Source organism: Sesamum indicum, linkage group LG6, assembly GCF_026168435.1.
Source record: "Sesamum indicum cultivar Baizhima isolate 11 linkage group LG6, ASM2616843v1, whole genome shotgun sequence".
NCBI classification, from domain to species: Eukaryota; Viridiplantae; Streptophyta; class Magnoliopsida; order Lamiales; family Pedaliaceae; genus Sesamum; species Sesamum indicum.
Genome location: NC_142662.1, coordinates 24,381,055 through 24,395,039, shown reverse-complemented (window position 1 = coordinate 24,395,039; position 13,985 = coordinate 24,381,055). Strand labels below are relative to the sequence as shown.

Below are 13,985 nucleotides of genomic sequence, written 5' to 3'. Positions count from 1 at the left end.
GTATTTGTAATGGGAATTTTAGATGAGTTTGATATTAAATGAATTTGAAATTTATAATATAAAATATAACTCAACACTTCGTTCAGTAGATTTCAAAATCCTTTATAAAACAAAGTTTTTCAAATAAGTTGGATGGATTGAAGATCTCATTTTCAATGCCAAAACATTTGAAGAAAGAAACGAGTTAATTATTTGTTGGCGTGGTAGGTGTATTTCCAATTAGTATGTTGTTGATAATCTTAATTTACTGTGACACTACTTGGATAATTTAGTTTGATTAGAATGCACCATAATTGATTATCTTTTTTTTCTTTATAGAAAAAGGTGGATTATATAATGAATTGACAAATTCATAGTATGATAAATTGATATCAATATATATTTATATTAAGTGGAAGAATAGGTCTGCAATAAACGAACAATACGCTTGCAATAAACTCACCTAAGTGGGACATTCATTGGTTGGGTGGAATTTGATCTTCAATTTCAGTCTTAAATATTAGGCTAAGAGTGATTAGTGATTATTTAAATTTTATTATTTATTAATATAATCAATGATTTGTTGCTGTGGGGTATAATAAGATAAGCGCTTGCCAAAATTTTCTCATAGCCTTAATAATCTCTCCCAATGGCCTCCAGATTCACCTCCCGCCTTCTCCGCCAACTCCACCGCCACCACTTCTCCACCGCCCTACTCTTCCCCAAACCCCACCCTTTGAATCCTTGCTTCTTCAATCCTCATCACTCCCCCATTTACATAAAACCCCAACTCCATCCTTTCACCCTCCGCTTCTTATCCACCCGCTCCATCCGTCCAGCCCGCCCCAACAAGCCCGACATAGGTGCTCGAGCTCGGCAGCTCCAGACCCGGAGACTCTGGACTTACGCCTTAACCTTCAGCTGCATAGCCGGCTTCATAATCATCGTTCTGAACCAATTCCAAGATCAGTTGGTCTTCTACATCACACCCACGGACGCTCTCCACAAGTACAATTCCAATCCTTCCAAATCCAAGTTCCGCCTCGGCGGCCTTGTCCTCGAGAACAGTGTGGCCCAGATTCCTTCATCTCCAGAAATCCAGTTCGTCATCACGGATTTGATCACAGATATTTTAGTCAAATACGAGGGAAGTTTGCCCGATCTCTTTCGGGAGGGTCACTCCGTAGTCGTGGAGGGCTTTGTTAAGGCGGTTGATGAGGAGATTAGGGTGAAGGAGGAGGCCGTTTTGAGGAACAGTAGTAAATTGGGAGTAACAGAAAAGGCCAGGAGTCTGGGGTGTTATTTCTCGGCCACTGAGGTTTTGGCGAAGCATGATGAGAAATATATGCCTGCGGAGGTGGCAACTGCAATCGAGAAGAACAAGAAGTTGATTGAGGAAGAGGAGAAGAAGAGGGGGGGCGCACTAGTCAATCCGGGCGTTACTGATAATGCTGGGGCTGTGAAGGCTTGATTGCGTTATCTTGTTGGTAACTCCTTTTGATTGTTCTAATTCTTTTTGTCTTAGTTATATTGAGTTCATGTTATTCTATACTAGTGCGGAATTTGATTATAGTAGACACAGTTTTGGGGGGTAGGAAGAGGGTAGGATGAGAAGACATCAAGGTAATTGATATTTGTTGTTTGTACCGAGATTTCAGTGGCATTAGTAATTGGATTATAGATGTATTGCTTCCACGAGGATGCATTGCAATTTTTGGATAACTGTTTATTTATATTAATGTTTAAATTGCATTTATCTGTGTCTCTTCTGTGTATTTGAAGTTATCACGGATAATTTTCTAGTGAATGGTGATCATGGCATTCACACCCAAATAATTGCAATTTTTATTTCCTTTGTATTCTCTTGAGATGAATTGGAGGATTGCAATCTGTTCGTTTCGCAGCCTATTGATCTTGTGGCGAGTTGAGATCATTTACTGGACCTTCTTTAGTACAGTTCATATTCACTTTGGTTGACACTAGATTTAGGATATATTTTCTTATGTTGGAGTGGTTTACTTGATAATGGTGAACTGAGTAGAGAATGATGCCCAAGAGTAGGAACAGGGTTTATATGGAAGGCTAATTGAGGATACTTGCATAAGTCAACTTGTTGCTGCACTATTCTCTTAAGTTTGGATCTGGAATTGCGTCCTTGGACTTTCAAATGTAAAAGATATTGATAGAAGTTGGATTAAGATTGATTAGCAACCCAATTGAGCTTGACCTAAGTCAGCAACACTGGGTGCAAATCTAAAACATAATCAACATGAATTTAGTGTTTTGGTTTATGAAAAAATACATAAAATGTTATGCTCATACCCTCATTGACCACAAAGAAAGAAGGTATGATCAATCACTGCTTCATTCTTTGATATGAATGACAGGATTAAGACTAATAGGAGCAATAGTTGGTGTAGCCACAATGTTTTCGAGATCTTCACATTCACCTTCCAAATAAGCCTTGAGAAATGCCACCACAATCCCTCCAACACCTCTCCTCATTTCTTCTTTGGAGCCCTTTCCACTCTTACATACCAAACTTGCCAAAGCCACATTGGGATCATTCAACATATCACAGTGGCCATAATCCTTGGTGAGAAAATAACAACATGGTGGTTTGCTCTCGTTAAAGAATTCAGAGTGATTGAACCCGTCAGGGGCAAGGGGTGGAATAATACCCTTAGTTTGATTGCTCAAGCCAGTGCCTATAATTCCAATAGGGATTGAGAGATGGAAAGAGTGCGGCACATAGGAAAGGATGTCGGGTTCCACCCAACCTGGTTGACTCAGCCTGCAGACAGGGTCGAGTCCCAGCAGTGCTTTGAAATTGAGGGAGGTTGTGGCATATCCTAATGCAAGGGCAAATGCTACCTTACCACCTCTGCTGTGGCCCATGAGAGCAACTCTGGAGAGATCTGGTTTCACATTTTCAGGAAGGGACACTGCAAGGCCCGCTGGTAGCCAGTTTGTGACTTTTGCAGCTATCTTGATTTCATCATTCAGGGAAATGAGCAAGCACTGGTAAAACTACAAATACAGAGAGGGACAATATATTGGAAATTCTACGTGTGTATTTAATAATTGTAATTATCATATAATCATACAAATAAAATGCAAATAATTAAAATTAACCTTTAGGCGCCAAAAGATTTTGCAATGGAGTATATAGAAAATTCTGCTACTGTTATTTGTGTGCACTTGTGCATTTAAGTACCATATGATGCAATGGGTTTCTAATATTGGCTTATATTTTGAGCTGGGGGGTAATATAGAGCGGAACTTGGTAGGTTCATAGTTGTCAACAAGAATCATGGCCTTCGAGTCAGAAGTGAGCATACTTGTGACAGGTTTTCTGAGGATTCAATAGAATAGATAAAACTTGACTGGAATCTTATGGACAAACTTTTGTGATTGAATTTTCACTTTGGCCATTGAAGTTATTGCACTGAAGACGCTGTTGTAGCGAAATTGCTGAATTGGCTTCTAATAAAATGCTAAGTATTAGAATATATAAGAAAATTTTATTTAGATGGATGAAATTGGGAAGTGGAGAACTTTGGGTGCATGTGAGATGTAAGTTTCCTTGCATGACCACATGCCCATATGCTGTGATGAGAGACGCTACAAGCAACCAACCTGAGGGGCTACAACTATATATCCATGGGAAGATACATGTTGTAGGAGCTCAGAGTACCAACCACTCTTAGTGCAGTAACCATGGCAGAAAAGCAGGACAGGATAATTGCCTTCTGCTTCAGGCGAAACAATAAGCAGCTCTGCAGGAGGTGAAGAAGCATCTGTTTTCTTCAGTTTGCTGGTTTTCACCTCTACACTTCCAGGTTCGAACACTGAGGTATTTTTATTTTCTAGCATTACCATTTTCGCTCTGGTTTTGTGCAAGAGGGAATGAGACTAAAACATGCTGTTCGTCTTATAAATAGGTGAACAATTCATTTGGTTTGAAGGCATTTAATTACTCAGTGGAATTGGAATGCATGTTTGATTTCTGATCCTATATATCAAGTGCCCTGTTAACGGAGTTTGGACTTCCGATGGTATTCAATAGAAATTCTCCAAAGTTTGGCAGGATGTAAAGTCCTCCTGGCCAACAGAAGTTGATAATTAGATAGGTCAAAAGCAAATGTTGCTAAGTTTGGCACTGTACCTAAGATTGTTGCTATGATGTTTTAGGTATTGAAACACTGATTCAGCTTCAAAATTCAATATTTCACCAAATCTTTCTTGCACAGTCTTGTTAATCTGCAGATTTCGATTACCAACGACATACATATGCTTTGTGATCTTTCTCAAAATATCATTAAAATCCATTTATAAGAAATATCATGAAAACTTATTGGGATGAGAAGTTGAAAAATACAATGATTGAGGTGGAAAGAGAGTAGTTGTGAGAAAGGGGAATAGATCTCCTAAAAAATGATGTTGTCCCTCCACTTCTTTTTTCCTCCTAAAGTTGGATAGCTACGTCCCACCTACATCTCTCCCACCTCCATTACTACTTACATATCTACACCAAAATTATATTCTCTAATTAGATAAATATAATAAATAATACTATATAATGTATGATGCATATCGAATGTACTCCCACTACCACTAGCTATCAAGTTGCAAAACCTCAAATTCTACATCAAAACAAAATGTTGCATCATGAGACGAAATTAATTTACCTACTTAGATTACAAGTTTACTGACTTTTATGTGTTTTTTTTTTCTTTAAAGAAAAGAATGCAATTATTAAATTTGTCCATCTGAGTGGGGTCCCTTAGCTACTCTATATAACAAAATCAACATTTAGTGGAGATGCAATCTAAAATTTCAGTATCAAACTTCTTTTTGAACCTATAAATCAACAATGAATATAATTATACCTTGAGTTATTTCATTTAATATTTAATGCTTTTATATTTAATTTTTCCCCATGCAAATATGAAATATGGTATTTTAATTTTTTTTATAAATTTATAAACAACATGATATGCCTGCAATTTATCTACCACTATTGGCAAGATGAAAATTCAATTGGCAAAACAAGTAAGGTTATTACATACTTATTTTTGTACATAATATATGATGATGTGGGGTATGTATGCATGTGTTCATACACACTATGTATATACATACACACATACACATGCGTATATTCTTTTTTGGATTTGTGATGTATTTGTTTATATATGAACAGTGGATTGATTCACATACATAGCTGACCCCTGAGAATGTTTTACCATGAGTAGTATAGTTTGACATGACATGTCATCAGTCCCTTTGACTCATCATCATGCCTCATCATATACATATACATATATATCATCAGTCTAAGCTCTGCTCACACTGTTTGCAGACGTCTCTTCTCATCCCTCTAAGAATATTCTACTCCTTTCATTTCCCATTAATTTTAATTTCTCTATATATATTATTCTTTTCATTTTCAATTATCATTTTAAACTATTTTAAGCTTATTGTGATTGGTTATTGGAATTCCATAAATGCCTCCAAACCTCTCAATAACATGAGAAGTTGTTAAAGATTCGTGTTTATTTTAATTAATGGTTATCCAATTTGAACGAATTTATACATATTCGAGTTTAAATTGAACATGATCGAGTCAGTCGACCACCCGCGCCTATTTTAGTGATGTCGTATTGACCGACTCCCTCAGTTTGAATCCGAATATGCATAGATTCATGATGACCACATAATCCTTTTTTTTGTTTTTGTTTTTTATCTATGATCCAAGTGGAATTGTATAATTAAGTACAATTTTTGTTAATCTAATCATTCTTACGTACTTATATTTTGATTTTCTATGACATTACTGACTTAAATATCAGTTGTTCTTACGTGTCCCTTTCCTTGTAGGCCACGATTAAAATTTCAGTTTACACATTTTTGGGATGTAAATGAGTCGAATTCGACTTTTTTTGGTGAGCTTGAGTTCGAGCTCGATTTGCAACAGAATTGCTCGAGCTTGATTCTTACATGATGGCTCGAGCTCGAGCTCGAGCTTGTATAATTATTATTATTATTATTAGTATATTAAATCATGGGGTTGAATCATCAAATTTTTACATAAAATTTATAAGTAATAAAATAGATTGCATAATGTATACTATGTTATAAATATACCAAAATATACTATGAAATTTTAATTTATTGTTATAAATATACCAAAATATACTATGAAATTTTAATTTATTGTTATAAATATAAACTACTAATTAGTCTACTAGTAATATAATTAGTAAAATATACAAAAAAAAAATTCATACTGAACAATTTAAAATTGTAAAAAAGTATCCATTATCTGAAATAATGCAATTGAAATACATAAAAATATTTCATAGTTGAGATTAATATATGTTCATAATCTGCAATGAATTTATATATTTATAAATATTAATATTACATTGATGTAATTATCATCTTACATTGTTGAACAACATGGGTTAATCGGGCCATCAAAATTCAGATAAAATCGTTAAATATGATCAAACATATAGAAAAATACGTTTGGTAAGATTTTAGACTTATTGGATATACGAATGCCAAGATATCGTACTCGGGACATAAGAGTAATCATTTAAGACATTGTATTGTTGAATCAGACCATGAGATTTTAAATCATACAGTCTGATATGATCAAATGATACAGTCTCATATATTTAAATTTGGCATGAATCGTGTGCCTGAATTTTAAAATATCGTAATTATTGTTTAAACTTTTTGATCTAGTTATATATATAATAAAATAATAATTAAAATAATTAAAATTATTCAACCATCATTCCTATTATTATTATCATTATTTTTTAAATTAATGCATAAAAATAACTAAATTTCGATATAAATTTATAAGTAATAAAATAGATTTCATAATACATAGAATGTATCTTGATATAAATATAAAACTCATAAATAGATAAAAAAATCATAAGTGATTATTTATTAATTTAAAAAGAGTATAACACAATACAAACATATATTAAAATATAACATAAAGTTTATATGTGTCATATTAAATAATAATTTTAATTATAAAAAATATTATAATTTATTAAGTTGTTGATTAAATTTGTTCTCGTATGAAGATTAAATGTATAAACAAAAGTACCATAATTTATTATTATAAAAAATAAAATGTATGATATCGATTAATAATTATAATATATGGTCACTTTTGAGTATAAAATTAAAAAATATTGAATATAAAATTAAATGTATAAAAATTTTAAAACTAAAAATATATAAAAAAATAAAATAAAACAAAAAACTCACGAGCTGATGAATAGAGAGAATTGAACTCGAGCTCAAATTCAAGTTAGAGTTGAGCTCAAAATCGAGCTGGCTCATGATCTGCCACCCCTAACACATTTCATAAACATATTTGACTTCAAATACACTTTCTAATTAAGTTCGAGTACACGACATGTTGATATTATGAAACAATTATATGTTTCAATTCATTACTTGGCTACCCATATTTTAGAAAACTCAACAAAATCGTTAATTACATTGGACGTAAAAATGAAGATAAATTATTTCTCAATATCGAAAATAAATGATTATTACATTTGGAATTCATTAAAGGTGGGTAGGAGTGTTGCATCCATTAATGAATTAAAGAGGTTGTTCAGTAGTTAACAGTGTCCGAAGTGGGGATATATTATGGTTTTGAAAAGCCTTTTCCACACTCATTTCTGCAATAAAACTTTACTAGCTTTCACATCCAATTTTGTCCTTCCTTTCCCAATATTTTCTCTAGATACAGTGGGACAAGTAATCAAAGTCAATTATTTTTTAAATATATATATAATGTTATCTATATGCATCTAGCGTGAATATATGTTAAATACAATAAAAGATATAACATGATTTAAAATAAGAAATTGATCAATTTCAAAAAGAGGGAGAGAACTTTTGATTTGTTTTTGAGTTTGAAAATAATACAAATAACAAATTATTGTCACGTAATACATGTACTTATTCCGTATCATTAATTAATTATTTCTTTTTTTTTTTTTAAACTTAGTTCATCCTTTTGCAGAATAACTCTTCTGATAATAAGTTTGATTCGAATTGAAATACTCAATGACTTGATGGCGACTAGATGAGGACTTGGCAGCTTCTTGGAGTGAGGGTCCGATCTGGATAAACAAATTTTGGCTTATACTCAAAACAATTAGACGTGCTGAGGTAGTCATCAGTTAATAGAGGTTCGAGGTTATAAGGATCTCAAATTATGATCTTAAATTGGTATAATAAATACATACCTGTCAATAGACTTCCAATATACTTATAGAAGCTCATGTGTCATAATTCGTATTTACCACGTACTGACTAGGTAAAGGTGGAATAATTTATGCATGATAGCTGATAAGTGCCCGATCTGCTGAAAAAAGACGCGAGTCCCAGGAATATTTTGAAATTTTCCTATTTATTGGAGGATGAAATTGTCTTTTGAAGCTTTTATTTGTTTCGTCGACCTATCAAACTTAAATTAATATTCCATGCAACATTACAAGTTTTATATCAATATTATGCCATGACGTACTCTAGATTGGTAATGGATATATCATTTAACCAATTAAATTTACTTGTATTTGACATAATGTTTTCCTTTAATTTTCCCCATATAAAGAAAACAAAAGGACATAACTATTACATAATTCAAGTTGAATTATCTTTTTAAATAAACTACTTACTAATATCAAATAATGATGCTCTAAAGGGCTTTTGGAATAACTTTCTTGTTTGTGTATGATTATACATATATATATATATATGTATATATTACCAATTAATGCCATCTTTATTAATTTCTTTGAGTAGTAATTAACTGATTTTCATCCCTATTGCTTATGGAAAACAAATGTGAACACTATGAGAAGAATAAATTCAATTGACCTATGCATATAGGAAATATACTATGACTAATTAAATTAATTGAAGCTCTTTTTCTTATTTTTATATATATTATATAAAATAAAAGATGTAAATAAAAAATTCAATTATTCAATGATCAGAGATTGGAATTTCGAGAGCAATATTTTCCAAGTTCCGTTTCAAACTTTTCAAAAAGGTTACCACAATATTTAAAATGCAAAAAAAAAGTTTTTTTTCCCCCTGTCCACTTATTCCTTTAAAGCTTTTCTTCTTTTCTTTATTTTATTTTTTTATGGTAATTATGAGATGAGTAAACGCTATCTTGCAATCAAACCCTAAAGTGCACCATTCCAACCTCCCCCCTTTAGAAAGATTGAATTTTTTATTTAAATTAAAAATTAAAATTCATTATTTGTATATATGACATATAAATATTAAAAAATATAAAAACAAAGTTTATAGATAAAAGGACTAATAGAAATAAAGGGAAAATTGATGAAGCATTTCATAAAGGAACATTAATACTAATTACTGATACTGTAGAAGTACTGAGTCAAAGGAGCACAAGAAATCAGCAAACAGTGAAAGAAAAATAGCTCCTCTGATCATACTGATCATTTCCCTCTCTCTAAACTGATAAAAAACCATGTCAAATCTCCACACTCCCAGCCCTTAGCTGACTGCTAAGACACCTGATGAGTTCTTCTACTGAGAAGACTCATTATCCTGCTCAATCTCGGAGGCGGGTTCATCCTCTTCCTGATCAAAGCAATCGATCCCATAAGCCGAATGCCCGTTGCCGAAGGCCTTGATGTGGTCCTTGAGCGATCTCTTGTGCTTGAAATCAGAGCCACAAGTGCAGTACCAGAGCTTCCCGCAGTTCTTCTCATGGGTTCTCCAATCACCCCTCACTGCGAAAGCCTTGCCGCACTTCCTGCACATGAATGGCTTTATTCCATGCTTCCTTTTGTAGTGGGTTTGGAGGGTTCTGAAATCTTTGAGGGGTTTGGCTCTTGGGTGGTCAATGTTATTCCGGCAGCCGGGCGCGCAGCAGTAGCAAGGAAGCCTCAGCATGGCTGTTGGCTGGGTTCCTCGTAGAGATTCTGGCCCTTTTCTGTACTGAGATCCATGCCCCCACATATGCATCTGTGGATATATGTGTATATATAGAAGTTGTTCAATATATACTGAAATGAACTTGAAGATATATAAATTGGTCGTTTTCTAGATTAGTATTGCGGTTTGCAAGAAACCAAGATCCCTTTTGGAAATGGTGTAGTTTGCAGACATTTTTATGAGTTTATGGGCTTTTCTTGCCTTTAATTCTATGGTGGGGGCAGTGGAGTGGTAACTAAAGTTGAATGTTGAATCTAGGAAGAATCTGAGGTTGAGTTAAATGGTCCAAATCTTTTACAGCAGCAGGTAGTAATATAGCTGCTTTTCTGAGAATGTCATTGTTAAGTAAAAGCTCGGTTCTAAAAGAGTGGGAAATGCAAGCTAAAATGGAGAGACATTGAACAAAGAAACAAAGAGAGAGAGAGAGAGAGAACAGTTTTCTTCTGCTTCTGAGTTTCAGATTTGGGAAGAGTGAAATACACATGTCTGCATCAGGAGGTTTTATTTTCATGTTAACATCAGTGTCAAGTCTTCTGAATCTTGATGACAATGCAGAAAGCATCATTGGTTTGTGGGGTTCTTTTCCATGTGTAGTGCTGTATTTAAGGTTGAGTGTGCAGATTGAGGAGGTTATATATATGTTCTTTTTCTTCCTGAGAATGATCTTTGATGAAAATAATCAGCTCCCAGGAAGAACAGGGAAAAATGTTTCAGTTTGACACACCTGCCAATGTGTGTAAAATACAAACTTCAAGGACAAAAAGCATATAACGTCTGTGTTGTTCAATCAAATAAAGAGAGGGGGTGACTGACCAGGTTCTCAGTTAATGGACCAGGTAGATTTATGCAGATCCCAAAAACTTCATGCATTAACAAACAGAGAAATTAAAAAAAGATGGTCAAGAAATTCAAAAACTAAATCAAAAGAGAGAAAAAGTTTGAAACCCTAAGGACCCCATATACAATCATTCACTATATCAATCCAACAAAACAAATAAAAAGTGAAAGGTTGAAATTACACTAGAAAAGATGTGTGCAAACAAAGAGAGGGATGGGTTTTCTCTTTTTCTGCAAAATCAAAAGGACAACAAAAGGAAAAGAAACGAACATAATTAAAGAGAATTAAAGTAGCTGGATATGTACATAGAGCTCATGAAGTATTCACACACACACACACACACACAAACAAAAGAAAAAGAAAACGGCAGAGCTTTTTATTTCCCCCCTATATCATGAATATTATTATACATACCTGCATGTTATTGTATCTGTTGAAGGTCTTGAAGCAAAGCGGGCAAGAAAACTGGGTCGGGCCAATCAAAATCTGGGCCGGTGTTGGGATCCAATACTGACCCTTGTTGAGAGGACTGATGGGATATCCACTGCTAGCAACAGTAACTAATTCTTCTTTATTATTACTGTAATTATTCCCAGTATCTGTGGAGGAAGAGGGCCTTGATGATAAGATCAGATCAGAATCAGCTGGAAAACTGCAAGGAGTTGAAAGCCCTAAATTTAGAGTTACACTCAAACTCTCATCTTCTTCTTCTTGATCTTGATCTTGATCTTCTTCTTCTTCAGTAGCACTGAGTTTCATCATCACCATGTTCTTGTCCACCTCCATAGCAGCGGCAGATGATGATTCTTGATCCCTTATGGGGGTCAAACTCAGGAGAGGGAGAGCCTCTTTCAGTGGTGGGGATGGCGGTGAGGATTCATAGTCATGTGTGAAAAACAAAGAATTTGAGTTGGTGAGAAAGTTGAAGTTGTAGTAGGGACTGTAAGATGATGGGATGGAAGACGAAGAAGAAGAAGAAGAAGAAGAGGGTGGGTTGAAGTGGTTGAGATTGAACCAGCTGTATCCATTGTTGAAGTAATTGGAGTAAGGATCAGTCATGATGATGATGGAATCAGAGGGTAGGAAAATGATGATGATGATGAGAAAGGAGCATATATATGTATAAATACTTAGTAGCAGCAGATTGAAAGTTATGAGCAAGAAAAGTTGAGAAGGTAATGACTGAAGAAAAAACCTACCAAATTTAAACTGGTGGGAGGGTGGTTAAAAAGGGTTTTTCAGACAGCTGATTATTGATGATAAAGTAAAACCTAGGTAACTGAATGGAGAGAAAAGGAGAGACAAGAAGATATCACTTGTGAAATGTGACTAAACAATACATCAAAAATTGTGTGCTAGTTTGAGGAGATGAGAGAGAAAGAAGAGAGAGAAAACAAGAATGGTGGGATTTGTGAGAGAGAAGATTACAAGGGGATGATTTTTTCTAGTCTTGGGACTTTGAAAGAACAAGAGAAGCTGCTGACCCTTAATTTGAACAGTGTCCCTTATTCTTAAATTTTCTAATTCAAACGTTAATTAATAGTTAATTGTATGTAGTGAGAAAGGGTCCAAGACATGGGGCAGGAAATTAGGGTTGGATGTTCTATCTCTCTCTCATCTCTCCCCACTACTTCAAAAACAATAAATATAGAATAGAGAGATAGATACAAATTACAGCATTCAGTGTACTTAAAGTTGTGTGTTTATTGGAAAATAAAATTGTATGAATGGGGTGCCGGCAATTGCATAGATAAATGAGCAGTGGTCGGGTTAGCACAGTACGAAGCTTAGAGACACTGTTGCTTCACTGTTCACATTTTCATAAGTCTCTAAATTTCTCTCTTACATGTGTACATCAAACTTACTGTTCAATCGTCACCCTCTCTTTCTCTCTCACACACACACTAGCATGTATGTATTTCCATGGCTCTGTGTATCTGTACGTATATGTAGGTATGCATGCATGCATGTGTACAAGGAGAAACAAATGAGATAGGCCCCATTAACTTCATTAATTACAGAGAATAGTATGTAGTGTTGTTACCATCATGCAGTTGCATGCCTCTTCCTTTTCTTAAATTCCACCATAACTCCAAGTACATGTATACCCATAATGTCATGATTCACGTTCAAATGGTATGACATTTATTGTCATCACAATACTTACTGTCCTACTCACCCAAACTATTAATTAAAAGTACGTATTATGATTTCAACTTGACTATGATTACAATTTCATTCTTTCTAATTGAGATATGGATCTTGAGGTTGATGGATATTTATGAGTAGTATCATCATATGATATTTAATTAATTCCATATCCCACATATACACCGTCATGCTTATTGCAGTGGTACTTATCGAAAATTCTAACTCAAGTTGGGTTGGGTAGAATCTGAATTGATTACATGATAAGTGTAATATACTTGTTGTGTGATTGAGGTACAGTAAAAAAAAATGACCAATCATGTAGTACGTGTACTATATTTGCTCTACGATTTGTTTGGTTCAATCAAACTTGATTTGAGTAAGAATTTTTCCTCTAGTCTATCATTTTACATGTTACATATAACATTTTTCTAAATTTACTGAAGATTCTTTTTTTCGATTCTTTTTTTCTCCCAAAATACAAACGGAATGACACACACTCTCAAGGTTTGAACACAAAACCTCTAAGAAGAGATTCTTATTCGTCAGGTAGTCCTTCAAGGGTCCATCTACTTTCTATTATTAGGTTGTATAAGCAGTCAATACACTCAAGTAAAGTATTTGTTTTGCATTATGGAGGCCCGTTTCTAATTCAAAAATCCCAATACTAAGTTCCGCTTTGGCTGAACAATTCGTCCCACATATTTAGATGTGTTGAGTTATTCAACTCGACCAACCGATAGTAAATATAATATAATGAATACATAATTCTTTTTTTATCTTATTGTTCAAATAACTTACATATTAAAAAGTAAATGGAGCTAAGGGATCCTGATATAAGGGCACTCATTTTTTCCCTACTATTTTTTTTTTTTTTGTGTGTGTGTGTACTATTTTATTTTATTTATTTATTTTCTGAGCACCTATTGTAACTAGTACCTAGATTCTCCTCCTTTCATATATCCCAAAATTGAGAGAAATTTTCATCCCATGAATG

The 13,985-nt window shown here is 34.0% G+C and overlaps 2 protein-coding genes and 1 non-coding gene across 3 annotated transcripts; 1 reads left to right on the top strand and 2 right to left on the bottom strand.

Annotated features, from left to right (window-relative positions):
• The first annotated feature begins 587 nt into the window (after nucleotides 1-587).
• Nucleotides 588-1,735, top strand: LOC105163563 (cytochrome c-type biogenesis protein CcmE homolog, mitochondrial). The gene has a single exon (XR_016065937.1). It is a non-coding gene; the product is annotated as a cytochrome c-type biogenesis protein CcmE homolog, mitochondrial (transcript).
• Nucleotides 1,736-2,140: 405 nt separating this feature from the next.
• On the bottom strand, nucleotides 2,141-3,861 carry LOC105163609 (chlorophyllase-1-like). The gene is made up of 2 exons (XM_088881443.1): nucleotides 3,619-3,861; nucleotides 2,141-3,009 (listed from the first exon to the last, which is right to left on the bottom strand). Exons 1-2 carry the CDS (start codon nucleotides 3,859-3,861, stop codon nucleotides 2,344-2,346), a joined length of 909 nt encoding a protein of 302 aa, XP_088737569.1. The 3' UTR covers nucleotides 2,141-2,343.
• A 5,480-nt stretch (nucleotides 3,862-9,341) lies between these two features.
• LOC105163564 (zinc finger protein WIP5) lies at nucleotides 9,342-12,314 on the bottom strand. The gene is made up of 2 exons (XM_011081968.3): nucleotides 11,255-12,314; nucleotides 9,342-10,032 (listed from the first exon to the last, which is right to left on the bottom strand). The coding sequence occupies exons 1-2, from the start codon at nucleotides 11,897-11,899 to the stop codon at nucleotides 9,592-9,594; spliced, it is 1,086 nt and encodes a 361-aa protein (XP_011080270.1). The 5' UTR covers nucleotides 11,900-12,314; the 3' UTR covers nucleotides 9,342-9,591.
• Between the last annotated feature and the right edge of the window lie 1,671 nt (nucleotides 12,315-13,985).